A 14266-nucleotide genomic window follows, 5' to 3' on the forward strand; every position below is an offset into this window, starting at 1 on the left:
TATTACCTCTTTGCAAATGATTTTTAAGTTATGAAGTTCCAAAATTCAGAGAAGGTCCCTGACCCACTTCTCAGAGGTTCAGGGGAGTGTGATATGCTCATGTTGTCTGCTTGGCCTCAGATGGAGCTCGGAAGTAGGGAGCCAAAACCTGTAGTAGGTGGGGAGGAGAGAGGCAGAAGGCAGCCGCAGAGAAGATGCTCGGCATCAGAAGCCGGCACCGGTGGTGTATAGGGTCCCGGGCTCCGCTCACACCTGGCACCCACAAGCTGGGAAACTTGGGCAGGTCAGGTGACCCCTCCAGTCCTCAGCTTCCCATCAGCCTGCGTGTGTCACTTCCTCAGGGAATCCCCTCGCCTGTCCCCCCGATAGATTCAGTCTCCCCATCATATGCTCACACAGAACTGCCCACCCTCCCCGGGACTTCCTTTATAGCACTCATGCAGTCAAAATTAATTAATCATGACATCAGTTGTGGCCAAATCTTGTCCTTCTGGAAAGAATCTAAGCTTCATGAGGACCCAGACTGATAAATTCCGGGCACCCTGCTCAACCTCTGACACGTAGTAGGTGCTCAATAAATTATCCCTTAAAGGAACGAGTGAATGAACGAGTGAGTGGTTTCGTAGAAATAAGTCTTTCCAGAGCAAGAAGTGACTCTGGGTAGGCTCATCTACCCAGAAATCTCGACTGCCACTAGTATTTTGTTTACAAATATAGGGGGCGGATGAAATCCTGGGAAGGGGGCAGTATGTGTACCTAGGTTGAGAACTCTGAGCTATGCAGTGTGAAATCACCTGAGTGCAGCAAGAGCAAAGGGAGAAGTGGGAAGGAATGACATCATGCTTTCAACCTCACCCCGTCCCTGATAGGTACCCCACCTCCCACTCCTTCCGACACACTTCTCTGCCCCTGTGGCTGGTTCCAGACCTTGGGAGCCAGAGGGAGGGTGTATCATTTCCCCTTTGAACTGGTCCAAGACTCCGTGCCTGACAAAGTGCCTTCCAGTGCATGCTTCACAATGTGGGGGAGCCAAGGACCTTTCTAATGCTGTCCCACCCCTGGATGGGGCATTCTGGAGGTCCCCGTAGAGATCTGGCTACTGCAGGGAGCCTAGGACAGCCCGTGGGCTCTCAATTCAGATGCTCCACACATATGCAAGTGAGTTGGTGAGCAACGCTTGACCCCAGAACCCCATGGGTCAGGGGCTCCCAACTGCCTTGCTCCAGGTAGGGGGAGTGGGGGCGGGGAGGGGGGGGCAGGCACCTGGTTTACTGTAGGCCTTGCACCCAGGGGTCCTCCACCAGCCCTTGGGCATCTGGGGCCCAGGGACAGCTCCCCGGAGCCAGCCTCACTCCTCACCCCCCTCGCCAGGCTCTCCTTCTCCTGGGCACTGCCACTTTAGCTCTGGGCGCTGGGCCAGGCCTCACTTGCATCGCAGCCCAGATGGTTCGCCACGGCCTCTTCCCAGAACTGCCCGCTGCCTGGGTGTCTGTTCCTGAGTGCGGGCGCGGGCACAGCGGCTGCTGCAGGGCCAATGGAGGCGAGTCCCATCCCAGCCCCAGACGGAGCAGGGTTTGTTGGTTTGGGGTCAAGAGAGATGGTCGGCTGGAAGCTAACTGCCCCGCTCTCTGCCCCCAACTCAGAACTTGGAACAGCTGTGGATTCCTCGCAGAGCTGTGGGAAGAAACTTCCCTCCCCGCAAGAGGCACCCCACACCCTTCAGACCCTCAGCGCCCTCCTAAAGTCTCCCCCACTGACCCACCACCCTCCCACGGACCCTCTGTAGGGGGGCAAGAATGCCCCGCCCCCCCCCCCCCGGGGCAGGGGTTGGAGCTCTGGCCCAGCCCAAGCCCCGGAGGGAATAAGGAATCTGAAAAGGCAGGGTGGGTGAGTGGGCGGGTGGGTTTGCGAAGTGTTTTCTTTCCCCTCCCTCGGCACTTTTTCTGGGAAATGCCAGAGGCCAGCTGGGCCTGGAATGTCAGGCTTGAAAGAACTCCTCCAGCCCTGAGAGCCGCAAACCTTTTCATTAGCGCTGTTGCCCCTCCCAGCAGGAACAAATGCCACAGGCCATTGTCTTGGGTTCCCTGGCCTGCCTCTGGGGATTGTCACAAGCTGCGGAGAGAGAGAGCAGCGTCCACCTGTGGTGAGATTCCCTCGACCTTTCCCCCTTACACCAGAAGGCCACGTCTGCCCTAACCCTCCTCCAGCAAGGACCACAGGGGCTGCGCTGGGGAGGGAACAAGATGCATCAGGCCACAGCAGGGGACATGGCTTCCAAGAGGTCTGATGAGACAGGCCCCCCACATCCTCTTCAAATTAGGTGAAAAAGTGGCGGTGCGGGGGCGGGGGGCAAGAAGAGGAGAAGCCTTACTGCCTTGTGCCCCTCTTAAGTACCAGCACTAGACTAGAAGCTGCAGAGGGAAGGAACCAGATTCTTTCCCATCCCCAGGCCTAGTCAACTAACCTGTGCACCGTCAATGCGGAATAAGCAAGACAAAGCCACGGGGTAGGCCAACCCAGGCTGCCCTCTTGTGCCATAGGAAACCCACCAGTCAAAGACAGAGAGAGGCCGAGGGCCTGGTGTTGAGCAAGCCTGTGGTCTGAGGCCAGTCTCCTAACCCATGCCTCTGAACAATGGCAACCCTTACAGCCCGCCCCCAGGCTGGCCAGAAGACAAGAAGAGCGTCTAGGCCAGTATGGGACCTCGTGTTCACCAGGCCCGGCCATCGCTTCCCACGACCACCCCACAGGCGCCAGAGTTCCCATTTACGAGGTTTGGGGAAGAGCTCATCATCTGTCACTCACCATGAGTAAGTGGGGCCCTACAGGCAGCTGAAACCACTGTGTACTTCCCCTCCCTCTTGAGTGAATCTGTATTATCTTTATGACCAAGCACCTTTGCCTGGAAATGGGATCCTGACTTCATAGAAATTCTGCAAAGGAAGAGATTAGAAGGCAGGAGTCTCCTAAATCCCAAAGCCAGGAAGACAGCGGGTGGGGCAGAGGGGCCAGACTGTGGATGAGCTCTTCTCCAGGGAGCCCCCAGCAGGCTGGGGGCAGGGGGAAGGGGGACAACAAGGCCCTGGGATGGCTCTGCTTCGGGTATCTCTCTTGCCTGGAAGAGGGTCTCCTGGGGTGTGCCCTTGTACTGACCCAGTGCCTCCTTTCCCACTTTTCCAGCAAAGTTGGAGTCCTCACTCTATCTTTAAATTAATGGGTTTCTTAGTCCTCACCGAAGGCACGTGAGACTTCCAGATGCTTCCAGAAGCTTCCAGATGCTCCCAAGTCCTGCAGGAAGAAACCAAAAGCGACTCTAGAAATAAGCAGTCAGTGGCAACTGAAAATGATGGAAAACAGGAATCAAAACAATCTCTTAAAGATTCATGGAGGGGGTGGAGCACCTGGGTGGCTCAGTGGGTTAAGTCTCTGCCTTCGGCTTGGGTCATGGTCTCAGGGTCCTGGGATGGAGCCCCCCATTGGGCTCTCTGCTCGGCAGTGAACCTGCTTCCTCCTCTCTCTCTGCCTGCCTCTCTGCCTAATTGTGATCTCTCTCTCTCTCTCTGTGTCAAATAAATAAATAAAATCTTAAAAAAAAAAAAAATTCATGGAGGGGTGCCTGGGTTGCCTGGTTGGTTAAGCATCCAACTCTTGGTTTTGGCTCAGGTCATATTAGAGAGCCCTGCATAGGGCCCTGTGCTCAGTGGGGAGTCTGATTGAGATTCTCTCTCCCTCTGCTCTTCCGTCCTCTAAAATAATAAATAAATAAATCTTTAAAAAAAAAAAAAAAAAGATTCATCGAGCACTTTCAATGTACCAAGTTTGAGAAAACCGACCACAGTCTGGTTCTTCAGGGTTCTCACTCACAGGGCATGTTGGTCAATGTGAAAAGGACTCCCCTGGAAGTTTGGAGTGAGTCTCTGCCAAGTCTTAAAGGAAAAGTAGAAACCAGCCAAAGTGTAGAAGGCAGTTCCACCCGGAAGGAAATGAACATGCAAAGATCCAGGCCTGGGGAACATTCTGGAGGCAGCCTAGGGATCCATGAGAGGTCAGTGGGGTGGTGGCCACTGATGGTGGCCTTAGACACACACTGGCTGAGTCTGGATCATCCCAAGGCATTGGAAACCTGGAGATATTAGAAAGCTGAAGGGAAACTTGGTAGTTGGCTAATCCGTTTGAAGACAAGTGGCTTCATGGAATGTGTCTTACACAGGAGATAACACAGCTCTCCAAAACAGAAAGACATTCCTGGCCACACCCATCCCCCAGCAGCCCGGGCTGCCGCCATGCCTCCTCTGTCCAGACACCCCAGTGCTTTAAAAAAAAGTAGCCAACGTGCACTGAGCATTTAATATGTTCAAGGTACCATTCTAAGCATTTGCACACATTAGCTCATTTAATCCTTACAACAACCAGGTGAGGTAGCTACTATTATCAGCCCATTTTACAAATCAGGAAACTGAGGCATGCCTGGGGAAGTAAATTACCAGATGTCATACAGCTACTGGCTAGTGGAGTCTAGACAGGAGTTCAGTCTCCAGAATCACTATGTAAGGAGGGCATAGCCCCCACAACCGCGGCTTGCCCTCCCCACCGCAAGTCGCCCTCACAGCCCCTTTCAGCCCTTCCCCCACTCCCAGCTTTCTGGCAGACATGCAGCCTTTGCTGTGGGTCCTACGCAGAGCACAGGCTCATTTGGGGATCATGTTCTTGCTTCAGAGGCATGAGTGCCTCCAACTAGACTGGAATTCCCAGAGTTCCTGAGCTGTTTCCTCCTCCTTATCTTTCCCCCTTCAACATCCCCTCCCTACAAATGAACTCTTACAGTATCCTAGGGTCATCGTCACAATCACCCCTTTTTCCCGGTGTCCTCACTGCAGGGGCAGGGCGGGGGCCGGGGTGGGGGGAGTGTCTCTTGCCTCGCCTGTCTCCTTGCAGGATTCACCCAGTGCTTCTGTCTGCCCAGCACTTTGCTCCGTGCCTGGCAACAGCAGGCACTCAATGAAGGTTTGTGGACTGGATGAATGAACCTGACTTGTGTCAGAGCATTATAATTTACAAAGCACTTTCTCATCCATTAACTCGAGGGCTCTTTCTTGTGAGTCTTCTTGTCCTCCACGGGCTCAGGACAGAAGTGTATGGTCATGGCGCAGCCTCCTCTTGTCCTTCTCCTGGACAAGAGAAAGAACAGACTCCTGATTCGGGAGAGGGGGATCCATTTCATTAGCCCACAAGCATCTTGAGGGCAAAGACCTGGTCTTATTCATCATTATATATCAATACGTAGCATAATGCCTGGTACACAGAGCCCAGTATTTGAGAAATGCTTGAACAAATCCATTTCCCCCTCTGTGGAAGTGACTAAAAATAACAAGAAGAGTTCCTCCTTACTCCCCTCTCCTAACAGAAGCTGAGGAAGAAGGAGACCCTATCCCTCCCTCCCGCTTCTAGCACACTTTGGCCTGCAGAATCTCTTCTAGCTCTGTGATCTCAGCTCTCCGATGGGAAAAGATTACAGTGATTATTTTACACATGGCAAACCGAGTCCCAGAGAGAGAGCTAAGTGTCCTGCCCAAATCTCACAGAGTCCGGACAGGCCCCCTCCCAGAGAACCAAAGGAGCCAGGCCTCCGTGGGCTAGACTCCCACGATGACTGTTGTCAGCCTCTCTCCCTTCCTTTCCATCTCATTTTCTTCATCAGGGTGGCATCTGGCAAGAGGGCACAGCCCAAAGCCTACGGCATCCTGTGTACCGAGAGGTGACGATTTCAGTGGAATTTAATCTGGTCCTCAGGGGTCTGTCCCCACTGCCTGCTTGGGGACAGATTGCAAAACTTCCCAGCCTTCATCAGGCTGGCCGTGGTTAACCCAAGCCACCCACATCCATGCCGGCCGGACCAAGAGCAAATCCATCATTCACGCCGCGCACCTCCTCACCGCCCCCCAACCCCCGGCCCAGACCCCCACACTCGAGATAGGGAAGGCGGGACACATTCTTGGCGGCTCTGGGCCATCCGGAAGCGGGCTGAACTGAAAAGCTGTTTTCTGGAAATCCTCGGCTGCTGGACCCTTAAGCCCAGGTCTAATTCCAGCTGCGAGGAGAACTCTCCTGGGTCCCCCGGGAGGTCCCCGCGCCCAAGCTCGGGAGTCAGCCTCCCCACCGCCCCCCTCCAGTTTCCATTCCCCCGCCTGGGAGGAGCAGCTCCGAACTCCGCTCCCCAGGAGACCCCGGGGCGCCCTCTAGCGGACGCGGGGCGCGGGGTGGGGCCAGTCCCGCCCGGAGGGAGCACCTGGCCGGACCCACACCCGAGCCCCGAAAGTTTGGAGACCCAGACGTGTGATAGCGGTTCTTGCCTGCGGGTCTCTGGTTTTCCGGCGGCGGGAGGCGGCACTCCTGTCCGCGTCGCCAAAGAACCTGGCAGCGGGCCGAGGGGCTGAGGCCGGACAGCCGCCACGCAGGCTGCGTCCCCTCCATCCCCGGGACTCCCGGCTGCGTTTCGGGGACATGACCCCGGGTCCCCACCCCCAGCCCCGCTCCAGCTCCCGGGTCCGGCCCCAGTGTCGCCGACCGGCTTCGGAGTGTCCCCACTTCCCTCGCGGCAGGCCCGGGCCTCCTGGGGCCGCGATCGGGACCTCGCGCGGGCTCGGGTGGGGGCGAGGGGGTGTCCCCGCGAGGTCTGAGAAAAAGGGAAGGGGAGCCGGGAGCCTCTCCCGCTCGGCCTCCTGGAACTGCCCGCGCGCTCCCGGAGCGGGGGCCCCCGCCTCTGCCAGAAACCGGCCTTCTTAGAAGGGAGGGGGAAAGTGTGAATGAGAAGTTGGGGGCGGAGCGCGCGGGGGGGAGGGGCCGCTGCCAGGAACGCGCCGCCGGGGCTGGCGCCGCGCCCGCCGGCCGCCGGGGCCGCCTCGCGCCGCGCTTTGTCTGTGCGCGCGTCTCGGCCGGTCCTGGTCCCGCTCGCGGCCCGCCCTCGGCCGCCCGCGGCCCCTCCTTCGCCCTCCGCGCAGCCTTTCATTGCTGCGAGTAGTGACTAAACATTACAAGAAGGCCGGCCGCGCAGTTCCAGGAATCGGGGGGGCGGGGCGCGGCGGCCGCGTATATACCCGCGAGCGCGGCCTCGGCGGCGGCTCCGACTCGCACTCCCGCGCCGCCGCCGCCGCCGCCAGCGCCGCCGCTCCGGCCCAGCTCCCGCCGCGGCCCCTCGCCTCGTCCCCGCCGGCCGGCCCGGGGACGCGCAGGGGGCAGGGCGGGCGCCCCAGCGAAGCCCGAAGGACGCGCGCGCTAGGCCCTTTGTGGACTTCACGGCCGCCAACATCTGGGCGCAGCGCGGGCCACCGCTGGCCGCCGCGCCGCCGCCGCCGCCGCCTCGCCTTGGGGACCGTAGGAGGCGCAGCCCCGAGGCCGGAGACTTCGTTTTGGGACGAGGTAGGAAGGAGGGGCGCGGCGTGGAGCGGGGCGGGAGCGGGGGTTCGGGGTGGGGGGGGACCAGCTAGTCTCGGGAGCTTTTCCCGGTTTCCCCTCCCCTTCCCTGGTCATTCCCGGCAGGGAGGGGACGAGGTAGGGGCCAGAGCGGATGGAAGCCGGAGATCCCAGGTTCCCGGAAGACCCAGGCTGGGCCCTCGGGCTTCTCCTGTCCCCTCCCCACCCTACCCCCCCAATGCCTCAGATTTCTCTCTCCGTCCCCGCCGCCCGGGGCCACCGGACTGAGCGGCGCCCAGAGCGTCCCGGGGGCCCTTCTCCCGCTCCCCTCCACGGCCATGCTCCCGGAGACCCAACTTCCGCGCCCGAGTTTCCCACTCGGCGTTCTCCCAGTGCGCGCCGGGGAGGGGGCTGCGTGGGGCCACCCCGCCGGCGGGGGCGGGGGCGGGGGGCTGGGGCTGGGCGGGTTCCGCGGGGTGCCCGGGTGGGAGGAAGGGCTCAGGAGGGAGGCCCTCCGGGCCGGGGGTGCCCCGGCCGCTCGGCGAAGGCTGGGGAGCCGGGGGACACAGGGCGCGCTGGAGGGTTCCGGGCACTCACGCGGCGCGCCCCTTCCTCCCCACAGCCCCCGGGGATGCGGTAGCGGCCGCTGTGCGGAGGCCGCCGAGCAGCTGCAGCCGCCGCCGCGCAGATCCACGCTGGCTCCGTGCGCCATGGTCACCCACAGCAAGTTTCCCGCCGCCGGGATGAGCCGCCCGCTGGACACCAGCCTGCGCCTCAAGACCTTCAGCTCCAAGAGCGAGTACCAGCTGGTGGTGAACGCAGTCCGCAAGCTGCAGGAGAGCGGCTTCTACTGGAGCGCCGTGACGGGCGGCGAGGCGAACCTGCTGCTCAGCGCCGAGCCCGCCGGCACCTTCCTCATCCGCGACAGCTCGGACCAGCGCCACTTCTTCACGCTCAGCGTCAAGACCCAGTCGGGGACCAAGAACCTGCGCATCCAGTGCGAGGGGGGCAGCTTCTCGCTGCAGAGCGACCCCCGGAGCACGCAGCCAGTGCCCCGCTTCGACTGCGTGCTCAAGCTGGTGCATCACTACATGCCGCCCCCCGGCGCCCCCTCCTTCCCCTCGCCACCGACCGAGCCCTCCTCCGAGGTGCCAGAGCAGCCGCCATCGCAGCCGCTCCCTGGGAATCCCCCCAGGAGAGCCTATTACATCTACTCGGGGGGCGAGAAGATCCCCCTGGTGTTGAGCCGGCCCCTCTCCTCCAACGTGGCCACTCTCCAGCATCTCTGTCGGAAGACCGTCAATGGCCACCTGGACTCCTATGAGAAAGTCACCCAGCTGCCTGGGCCCATTCGGGAATTCCTAGACCAGTACGATGCCCCGCTTTAAAGAGCAAAGGACAGGGGTCGGGGCGAGGAGCCTGGGTCCCTTCTCCTCCGTGGCACATGGCACAAGCACAAGAATCCGGCCAGGAGAGCCCCGCAGCTCTGGGCGAGCCAGCGGAGGGGCGGACTGGCCCCTCCCTTCGGCCCTCCCCCCTGCAGAATGGGGCAGGCGGGACCTGGAATGTGTTTGAGGGAAGGGGGAGTGCCACCTGAGCGCCCCGCCCCCACTCCAGCTACTCCGGAGGAGCCCGCAGGCCCGATGGGGACAGCGACGACAGCCGTGGATTCTCTTCTCAGCTCTTCGCTTCCTCGACTCCCCCTGCATTTCCAAACAGGGGACACTGCGGGAGTGTTGAACTAGTGAGAACTGCCGGGGAGTCTTCAAACTTTCCAACGGAACTTGTTTGCTCTTTGATTTGGTTTAAAAGGTAGCTTTAAACCCGAGCAGGTGTCTGGCCTGGCAAAGGGTGCGGGAGAGGGCGCCCAGGGCCCCAGGGCTGCAGGCTGGCCATGGCGTTGGCCGCTCCCACTGCCCATCCCCAGGTGAGGAGGGCGACTGCGTGCCCCTCCCATGGCTCTGGGGGATAAGGGCAAGCGGTGACCTGAAGGGGTCCGTTCTGTCTCCGTCTCTGGGACAGCCACCAGAAACAGGTCGCAGAGTCCATCTAGTTAGTGCCCGGGACCCCAGGGCCCTTCCCCCGTTTTAAGGGGGAAGTGGCACTGGGAGGGGAAGGAGTGGGCAGGTCAATTACTCTTTTCCCCACCCCTGCTCTATCTTCTGGCACCTGGGGCGGGTGGGAGATGGAGGAGATGAGCCATCTTTGACCCCAGATTCCGGACAGAGAAGATGAGGGATTCTAGTTTGTGCCTCCTGACTGTCTGGCTAGGAGATTTGCCTTAAATGCTCCCTGTCCCATGGATAGGGACTGGCACACAAGAAGCCACACACTCAGCCAATCCCGACAGAGGCCAAGGGATCCTAGGAGGGCCGGCTGCTGGGCGTGGGGGGAGTGGTGGGGAGGTGGAAAGGGGGGGGTGAGGAATCCACGCCTTCCAGCCCCGCACTGGAAGAATGCGAGCCCATTCGGTAGTGGCCAGTCACAGGTGCCTCCCGGTGCCCAGGCTCTAGCAGGGCAGAGCCACCAGGTCCCACGGCCCTCCTCCCCTGGGGGAAGGGCACAGGCAGGAAGTCACGGAGAGACTGGGGCCCCGACACCCCCACCACTCCAGCTCTGTAATAGCACTGATCAGTGAAAATTTTAACAGGAATGTAGCAGCGATGGAATTAACCTGGAACTGTTCTTTTTGGAGAAAAATGAAACAAACACAAAGTTTTCTGTGTCAGGTGTTGGGCTGGCTGGGGCAGCTGTGTGTTGGGGTGTTTGGTTTAGGCTTTTTTTTTTTTTTCTTTTTCCTGGTCTTTTTGTTTGTTTGTTTTAATAATGTTTACAATCTGCCTCAATCACTCTGTCTTTTATAAAGATCCCACCTCCAGCCCTCTCCCCTCCCCCACCCAGGCCTTCGAGGCTGTTAGGAGATGCTTGAAGAACCCAACAAGATACCAGTGGAAGTCAAACTTTGCACATATTTATATTTATACTCAAAAAAGAAACATTTCAGTAATTTATAATAAAGAGCACTATTTTTTAATGAAAACCGACTGAAGCCTTTTCCTCCAGGCCCCTTTCCTGCCTTGCTTTCTCTCCCCGCCTCCCAGGGGTGGGGCGGGGGGGAGCCGCAGAGGTGCAGGCTCTGCCCCCTGGCTGTCCGGGGCGCCCCTTGCCGTGGAGACAGGCTTGGCTTCACCACGTCACTGACAAGCCGAAGCAGCCACCCCGGCTTTACCGAGAGGGGTAATTCCTGCCAGTCTGATTCAGATCTGACCAGAATATGCAAAGCAAGTTCGAAGGAAGCCCTTCAAAGGGTTTGCAGGGAGTAAGCTGAGCTGTGGTCAAAGCTTTTAGAGATTCCAGGCTATTAGAGGCGCTCTGCTGCTTGGCAAGGAGGTGTTCCGAGAAAGCCCAGACTCCCAGGGTCCTGGCGGTGACCCGTGACCTCAGCACAGCCGGGTTCATGGGAGGTGGGGGGAAGGGTGATCCCCAGGGGCACTGCCTCCCAGCGCCTCCAGCTTCCCTCCATTCCTGGGACACCCTCCTGAGCGGTGGCCAGTCACAGGCCTCCTGTTGACAGCACCTATCTATTTGCCTACTTTTAGTCGCTCCTACCCTCTGGGCGCTTAGAAGCTATCCCGCTAACCTTCCCAGCCCCACAAGGCAGGTGTGAGCACCACCGTATTCTTAGACACGACGGAGCATGGGAGCTGGGGGCTTACGCTGGTCAATTCTGATGCCTTAGAACAGTGCTCAGTAAATATTTGTCCCCCGGGGAGGGAGGCAGCCACTTAGGTTCAGGGAGGTTAAGCAACCTGCCCACAGACACACCACTTGGGAATGTGGGAAAAGACACAGAACTAGAACCTGGGAGCATCTGGTTTCCAAAGCCCATGAACTCTCTCTACCTCCCTAAGCACTAAGTATGTGCCCAGGGCTGCCCCTCTCCACATCTCCCCACAAAGTCAATGGGTGAGGACCCCCACTCTGGGGTTCCAGCATTACAGTTGTGCTCAAAAATAAAAAAAAAATACTTTTTCTGTGACATTTTTCTTCCCTGCTTCCTACCCCCCAAACCCCAAACCTGAAAGCTGAAGAGATGAGTCTTATCCCCAAGTCAGGGGCCCCCAGGACTTCCCCCAAACCTCAGATGCCTGAAACAAACACAGGAGGCCTCACCCCCCACCCCCCACTTCCCCACCGCCACCCCTCTCCCATAAGCTGCTCCAGGAATCTGTGTCCAAAAGGCAACCAAGAGCAAATAAAGTCATGTTTCTTTCCCATTTCCTAGACTTTGCGGGGAGATAATGGAAAGTGACAAGGGCCAGGCTAGGCATGAGACTACTGAGTAGACAGAGCACGTAGGAACCACTTCAGAGAGACCACTGCTTCTGGAAATGGGAATGCAGACCCAGGTAAGCTCACCTTCCCAGAGCACAAAGTCAGATGAGAGGACCCAGTGGGGCCTGGGAAGCTCCAGGCAGCCTCTTCCCTGAGCAGGGGTCTGCCAGCCAGCCAGCCACCATCGGCCTTCAGCAGAGAGCTGCACAGCTGCTGGAAGGACAGACTCCCTGGAACCTTGGAACCTAGAGCACACTAAGTCCCAGTCCTTGGCCCAGAAGGCTGTTGAGTAAGGATGCCCAGCATTCACAGGGCACTGATGGAAAGGGCTTGATCTTCTCTGCCACAGGAGAGAGCCCTTGTCCTGGCCACCCCCGAGGTTAAACTCAGAGGCAGGAAGACCCCAGATTCCTTTCCCTTGATGCCTGCCTCCCATCCTTCTTCCCACACTTTTATTCGTCTCTCCGTTTTCAGACCACAAACTAGACCAGCCTTCTACTTCTGCAGACAAAGAAGCAGAGTCCCAGAGAAGGAAAGCAATTTGCTTACATTCACACAGCAAGATAGTGGCAACACCAAGGCAAGAATCTCTCCCTTACATCCCTCTGCCCCCCAGTGTTCCTTCCCGTGTTTCCTCCTCATCCTGCCCTCCTGTTGCAAAAATCTTTCTGTACTTCTCAGTCCTCTTGGGAACAGAGCCCACCCTCTCCGAGGGACCTAAGAGCAGGGGGCTCTCACCTGGCTGCCAGAGGAGTGTGCCTGGTTTCCAGATTTGCTAAGAAGTCTGAGCAGGCACCCATGCCTCAGTGGGGTTAAGAAGAGCATAGCTGGGGGTCCCTGGCCGACCCCCAGAAAGGGGGGTTTGCTGCTTCCAGGCCCTGCAACCCAACCCTATCATGCTGCTTCTGGCTTCTGAATCCGCCCCCAAGAGGCCCTATCCTTTCTCCGGTGGTGCTGTTTTGGGGCAGGCCTCCGGATGAGCTAGAGCCAGGAACGGGAAACCTAAGGCCTGCTCTGCGGGGGGAGGGAGAGAAGGAGGCCACAGCCAGGGGAGCTGGAGATAGAAAATTAGCCTGCACGTTGGGTCCTAGTCTAAGGAACGAGGAAGGAGGTTCGGGAGGGGGCACCGCCAGGGTACCAGGCGCAGAGACGGGAAGAAGAGAGTCAGAGGGAGTCCGAGCACCGACAGAAGTCCGCGGGGGTGGGGGACCACGTGCAGGGGGCGGATCCGGGAGACCCAAGTCGAGGGTGGGAAGAGCCCTCCCGGGACGCACCTTCCCGCGCCGCGTCCCGCCCCCTCCCGTGCGGGCTGCCGCCGAGCGGGCGGGCGCGTCGCTCCCAAGCCGGCCTCTGCCAGGAAGAGCCACTTCCCGGACGCCGCGGGAGCCCTGGCGGAGCTATGCGAAGAATGTCCGCGCTGAGCCCGGCGGGCGGCACCTCCCGGGCCCGCGCCGCCGCCGCCGCGGCCGCCGCCGCCGCCGCCCAGCGGAGCGTGAGTGCCCAGGGCAGGCCACACCCCCGCCACGCCCCCGCCACGCCCCCGCCCCGCGGAGCGCGGTCGCCGTGACAACGGGATTACAGGCGCGGAGCGCTGTTTATTCTCAGCCGAGTGCCAGGAAATTCGACGGGGTGGCTGCCAGGCGCGCCTCCCTGGGGTGGGGGGGGGGCGGGAGAGGGAGGAGAGAGGGTGGACCAGCGCGCCCGGGGCTCCTGGGGGAGGGAGGCGGCCCTCCGTCACCCGGGGTCCCTGACCCCTCCGAGGGGAGCTGCTCAGAGAGCACCGACTCTTTGCCGGCCAGAAGTGAATCAAGTTTTCTCCCCCCAGGGGAGCCAAATCTCCCTCCAGGCTGGCTCCGGTGGCCCACCCGCCCCCCGTCCCCCAGTGCACACCCTTCTCTGTTCGGGGATCTCGTCCTGGGAGCCCCCCAGCCCCCAGCCCCTCAGTCCCTCATTCGCTCATTCAACAGCTATTGAACACGTCCAGTGTGTCAGGGGATTGAATGTGGGACAAGACAAGGCCCTGGCTGCCCTGCTCTCCTGAGGTTGACCGGGAGTGACAATGAACTAGTAAATCCATAAATACAATAATTACAGATTGCTATCAGGACCCCAAAGATGCATCTTCAAGTTACATTTCCAGTATGCCCCACATCCACGATCCTGCCCCACCCTCGGGTAGGCTGACCAGCTTGTCCTGGTTTGCCCCGCCCTGTCCCAGTTCACCCTGAAAGTCCAGCAAACCAGGCTAGTTGATCACCCCACCCTCAGGACAGAATGCACTTATTTCAGAGATGGGGAAACTGAGGCCCAGAATACCAGGGCAGTTCTTCCAAGGTCATGGGGCCCGTTAGAAAGAGAACGGGAGCTGGACGCCCTCCGGCTGAGAAACCAGGGCTCCTTCAGCCAAATACCCTTCACACACACCCTCCTCAGGCCCCATGAAGCACGAAACACCTACAGCCAGCCCCCAGGGACAGGATGAAATGCTGACTTTCAGACTGCAAGCTGGGCTCCTTCTGAA

At 59.5% G+C, this 14266-nt stretch overlaps 1 protein-coding gene across 1 annotated transcript; it reads left to right on the forward strand.

Annotated features, from left to right (window-relative positions):
- Window positions 1-7344: 7344 nt before the first annotated feature.
- SOCS3 (suppressor of cytokine signaling 3) lies at window positions 7345-10450 on the forward strand. The gene is made up of 2 exons (XM_044247324.1): window positions 7345-7416; window positions 8033-10450. Exon 2 carries the CDS (start codon window positions 8121-8123, stop codon window positions 8796-8798), a length of 678 nt encoding a protein of 225 aa, XP_044103259.1. The 5' UTR covers window positions 7345-7416; window positions 8033-8120; the 3' UTR covers window positions 8799-10450.
- Window positions 10451-14266: the final 3816 nt, after the last annotated feature.

The sequence above is a fragment of the Neovison vison genome, chromosome 5 (genome assembly GCF_020171115.1).
Source record: "Neovison vison isolate M4711 chromosome 5, ASM_NN_V1, whole genome shotgun sequence".
Classification (NCBI taxonomy): Eukaryota; Metazoa; Chordata; class Mammalia; order Carnivora; family Mustelidae; genus Neogale; species Neogale vison.

What these genes read in the sequence shown, in the direction of transcription:
- SOCS3 (XM_044247324.1), top strand. Translation starts at nt 8,121, where the DNA reads ATGGTCACCCACAGCAAGTTTCCCGCCGCCGGGATGAGCCGCCCGCTG.